This window comes from Terrapene carolina, unplaced genomic scaffold, assembly GCF_002925995.2.
Source record: "Terrapene carolina triunguis isolate 2854851 unplaced genomic scaffold, T_m_triunguis-2.0 Scaffold51451, whole genome shotgun sequence".
NCBI classification, from domain to species: Eukaryota; Metazoa; Chordata; order Testudines; family Emydidae; genus Terrapene; species Terrapene triunguis.
Window position 1 is genome coordinate 1,836 of NW_020715802.1, and position 5,020 is coordinate 6,855.

General features: G+C 56.3%; 1 protein-coding gene across 1 annotated transcript; it reads left to right on the forward strand.

Annotated features, from left to right (window-relative positions):
- The first annotated feature begins 1,640 nt into the window (after window positions 1-1,640).
- Window positions 1,641-4,794, forward strand: LOC113405882 (tenascin-X-like). The gene is made up of 4 exons (XM_026647182.2): window positions 1,641-1,693; window positions 1,839-2,185; window positions 4,246-4,542; window positions 4,676-4,794. Exons 1-4 carry the CDS (start codon window positions 1,641-1,643, stop codon window positions 4,792-4,794), a joined length of 816 nt encoding a protein of 271 aa, XP_026502967.2.
- Window positions 4,795-5,020: the final 226 nt, after the last annotated feature.

The following is a 5,020-nucleotide window of genomic DNA, read 5'->3' on the forward strand; positions in this document are numbered from 1 at the left end:
GGGACGGATTGGTAGGTGGGTGGATGGATGTGCATGTGGCTCAGAGGCGGGATGGAAGGATGCGTGGGATGGATGGCACAGATGGTGAGACGTGTTGGATAAATGGAAAGGAACAGGTGTATGTGTGGACGCACAGATCGATGGATGGATGTGTGTCTATATATGGAGTAGTGCACTGGCACCAGATTCCTCCTTGCCCTGGCGGGTGCTCAATCCCTTCCGCACACCCCCACCCCGCCTTTTCCCACCCCCGCTCCGCCCCGTCCCACCTCTTCCCGCCAGGCCCACCCCCTCCCCTGAGCTCCTCCCCCTCCCCCCACCGCCTCCTGTACGCCGCGGAACAGCTGATCACGGCGGGTGGGAGGTGCTGGGAGGGAGGGGGAGGAGCTAACTGCCGGTGGGTGCTGAGCACCCACTAATTTTTTCAATGGGGATCTTTCCATTGACGTTGGAGGCTTTGTTCTCTCTCCTTTGTTCTTCCTTCCCCCTCTCTCTCTGCCCCCCCCCCAGCTCAGCTCTCACAATGATTTGTGCCGGGGTGACCCCTCTGTAACGAAGGTGCCCGTGGGAGCCAGCTGAGGTCACTCAATTAGGGTGAACTGCAAACAAAATGGGGCAAACAAACCCCAAACGCTGGTGTATCTTCCAATACTGAGATTTACCAACCAGCCCAAAACAGCCTCTGTGTTACCTCCCTGGTTACTCAGACGTCCAAACAACGCAGTTCCCTTAAAGTGCCCAGCCTCAGGCCTCCGTCCAGACACACACGTCAAACATATGATGATGATTACTGAAAATCTTCTTTCATCATATACAAGAAAAGGTTCTTCCAACCACAAAGGATCGGTCCTAGACCCAGGTCAAATGATAACTTAGATCTTACCCAAAATACACACTACAGCCAATTCTTATTAACTAAACTAACATTTATTAAAAAAGAAAAGCGAGAGAGTGTTGGTTAAAAGATCAATATACAGACAGACTTGAATTCAATTCTTGAGGTTCAGACACAGCAGAGATGAGCTTGTAGTTTCCAAAAGTCCTTTTAGAAATAGTCCATAGGTTATAGTCCAATGTCCATGTTCAGGGCGGCTCCAGTCAGTGACTGGGGATCTCAATCCTTGTGGCTTAAGGTTTCCCCCTCTTGAAACCCAAAGCAGATCTGAGATGAAGCTGGATCGTGTCCCAGGGTTTTTATACATTTCCAGCAGCCGCTCGGCCTGAGAAAACAACAAACATCCTGGCAATGAGCACAGGGTAATTTATCCATTAAACAGTTCAGATCCAGGTCACCACGACCTGCAAAGAGATGATAATAATAATAATTAATAGAGACAATAATACTATTTCACACAAGTGTCTTCCTAAATGTTAATATTCCTTTTTTTGATCTTTGAATCATAGCGATAGACAAGACTTGTTTGCTTACATCATAAGACCTGAGCAAACACCTCCCCTTCTCTCTCTAACAATGCCGGCTGCATTTCAAAGGTCTGTTCAGTTACAGATCTTCCTAACCAGTCTCTAAAGTTCGGCCCTGGGTCAGGTCAGTCTGGGAGTTAATTAACTCTTTCTGGCCCGGTCACCTGTCAATGAGATATTATATTGCACTCATAACGTCACACCCTCCATGGGGCGGGATGACCGTGGGGAACCGGGAATGTGGGATCCTCTTTGCAGACATGCCCCGTCCGTCTGTCTGTCCCCAGCTCTCCTTCCCAGCTGCAGGATCCAGCTGTGTCCTGGGGCCGGTCCCTGGGGCTCCTTGCACCCTCCCCCTGCTGATCCTCTCTGCAGATCCCCTCTGGCTAGGAATAATCCAGCCCCCCAAGAACCAGGAAAGCTGCCCCCAACCCTGGATGTTGCCTTCATCCCCCTCTCTCTGTTCCCACCACAGCGCGGCAGAAGGAGGAACCTGCCCCCCAGCCCAGCCTGGGGGAGCTCTCGGCCTCTGACATCACCCACAACTCCACCCGGCTCTCCTGGACCGTCCAGGCCGGGGACTTCGACTCCTTCCTCCTCCAGTACAAGGACGCGGAGGGCAAACCCCAGGCGCTGCCCGTGGACGGGGGATCCCGCACAGTCACAGTAACCAACCTGACCCCCTCCCACAGATACAAGTTCAACCTTTACGGCGTCTCCGGCCGCAAGCGCCTCGGCCCCGTCTCCACCGACGCCGTCACAGGTCAGCGGCTGCTCCAAGAGTCCTGGCCCCTACCCCTCCCACCCACTTTGCTTTGCAGTGTCAGAGACACCGACCCCTGGGCTGGGACCTTCCGAGGGAGATGAGTCCAATCCTCCAGACTTCACAAGCAGATGGCCGGCAAGAGAGAGTGGCTGGCTGGCTGGCTGGTTGGCTGGCTAGGTGGGGGTGTGGATGTACATGGGGCAGGTTGAGTGAATCGATACTTATGTATAGGGATGGATGACTGAATGAATAGGTAGATGGATGACTGTCTATAGGGGTGAATGAAGATGTATGAATAAATAGAGGAATGGATATTTATGGGGATGGATGGATGGACGGACAGAAGGACAGGTGGGAAGACAGATGTGAATTAGAATGGATGGGTGGGCAGGTGTATGTGTATGAAAATGGACAGCAGGAAGGGTTGGCAGAGGTGTATTGGGATGGATGGAGGGATGGGGGGAAGGGTGGGCGGAGGTGTATCGGGATGGAGGGAGGGAAGCGGGGAAGGGTGGGCGGAGGTGTGTCGGGATGGAGGGAGGGATGGGGGAAGGGTGGGCGGAGGTGTATCGGGATGGAGGGAGGGAAGCGGGGAAGGGTGGACGGAGGTGTATCGGGACGGATGGAGGGAGGGATGGGGGAAGGGTTGGCAGAGGTGTATCGGGATGAAGGGAGCGACGGGGGAAGGGTGGGCGGAGGTGTATCGGGCCAGATGGAGGGAAGCGGGGGAAGGGTTGGCAGAGGTGTATTGGGACGGATGGAGGCACGGGGGAAGGGTGGGTGGAGGTGTATCGGGACGGATGGAGGGACGGGGGAAGTCTGGGCGAAGGTGTATCGGGACAGATGGAGGGACTGGTGAGAGCAGGTGTATCGGGACGGATGGAGGGAAGCGGGGGAAGGATGGGAGGAGGTGTATCGGGACGGATGGAGGGAAGCGGGGGAAGGATGGGAGGAGGTGTATCGGGACGGATGGAGGGACGGGGGAAGGGTGGGCGGAGGTGTATCGGGACGGATGGAGGGATGGGGGAAGGGTGGGCGGAGGTGTATCGGGATGGATGGAGGGAGGGGGGAAGGGTGGGCGGAGGTGTATCGGGACGGATGGAGGGACTAGGGAAGTCTGGGCGAAGGTGTATCGGGACGGATGGAGGGACTGGTGAGCGCAGGTGTATCGGGACGGATGGAGGGAAGCGGGAGAAGGATGGGAGGAAGTGTATCGGGACCGATGGAGGGACGGGGGAAGGGTGGGCGGAGGTGTATCGCAACGGATGGAGGGACTGGGGAAGGGTGGGCGGAGGTCTTTGGGGACGGATGGAAGGGTGGGCAGAGGTGTATTGGAATGGATGCAGGGATGGGGGGAAGGGTGGGCAGAGGTGTATTGGGATGGATGGATAGTGGGTGGATGTGGGTGGGGAAGGATGGGCGTTTTGTGGGATGCACAGGTAGCTGTGTATGTGTAACTCTGTGACCAGCTGCCATTGTCAGAACCAAGGACCAGATGGTTGTGGTGATGAATGCATGGATGGACGGCTAGTCGGATGGCTGGTATGGTTATGGATGGATGGATGGACGGCTAGACGGACGGCTGGTATGGTGATGGATGGATGGATGTGTATGGGGATAGAAGATGGAGGATTTTCTGGGGCTGGATGGGTGTCAATAGGGATCTTTACAGTGATGTTGGTGGCTTGGGTTCACCCCCTTCTCTTTTTCTGTCATTTGTTCTTCCTTCCCCATCTCTCCTCCCGTCTCAGCTCAGCTCTCACCGAGGTTTGTGCTGGTCGCTCTGGGCCGACCCCTCCATGGAGGTGGGATGGCTGCGGGGAATTCGGGAATGTGGGACCCTCTTTATAGACTTTCACCATCCGCCTGTCTGCAACCCTACTTCCCAGAAGCAGGATCCATCTGTGTCCTGGGACTGGTCCCTGGGGCTCCCTACACTCTCCCCCCGCTAATCCTCTCTGCAGATCCCCTCTGGCTCAGAATAACCCAGACCCCCAAGGATCCGGTGAGCCACCCGTACCCCGGCCGTGCTCTTCACCCCCCTCTCTCTCTTCCAGCCGTGGTGCCGTGGGGGGAGGAGGTACCCACCGCCCAGCCCAGACTGGGGAAGCTTTCGGCCTCTGACGTCACCCACAATTCCACCCTGCTCTCCTGGACCGTCCAGGCCGGGAACTTTGACTCCTTCCTCCTGCAGTACAAGGACGCGGAGGGCAAACTCCAGGCGCTGCCCGTGGACGGGGGATCCCGCACAGTCACAGTAACCAACCTGGCCCCCTCCCAAACATACAAGTTCAACCTCTACGGCATTTCCAGCCGCAAGCGCCTCGGCCCCATCTCCACCGACACCGTCACAGGTCAGCGGCTGCTCCTGGGTGTGCCGAGCCCTTCCCCTTGTACCCCACTTTGCCCTGCAGCACTATAGCGGTGCTGGCCATCGGGAAGATATCCTTCTCTTCCATCTCTCTTCGTTGTCTCTCCATTGCACAGGAGCTTGGGGGTCCCAGATGCTGCTTCCAGCCCATGTTCCTCTGTCCTGCTTGTCTGAGTCTGCCCCAGTCCCCCTTCCTTGGACTGTCCATGGACCTCTTTATGGTGCCTCCCCATGACTGTGTACTCCTCCATCCATCTCCAGCATGCAGCCACACCTCTATCCATCCATCCATCCATCCATCCACCCACAGCATCCATCCATCTCCATCATGTACCCACACCTCCATCCGTCCCCAGCATCCATCCATCCACAGCATCCATCCATCCATCCATCCATCCATCCATCCATTCACCCACAGCATGCATCCATCTCCATCATGTACCCACACCTCCATCCATCCA

Coding starts and splice junctions, on each gene's coding strand:
- LOC113405882 (XM_026647182.2), top strand. CDS start 1,641: ATGACCGTGGGGAACCGGGAATGTGGGATCCTCTTTGCAGACATGCCC. Junction 1,694..1,838: donor TTTGCAGACATGCCCCGTCC/GTCTGTCTGTCC, acceptor CCCAAGAACCAG/GAAAGCTGCCCCCAACCCTG. Junction 2,186..4,245: donor CTCCACCGACGCCGTCACAG/GTCAGCGGCTGC, acceptor TCTCTCTTCCAG/CCGTGGTGCCGTGGGGGGAG.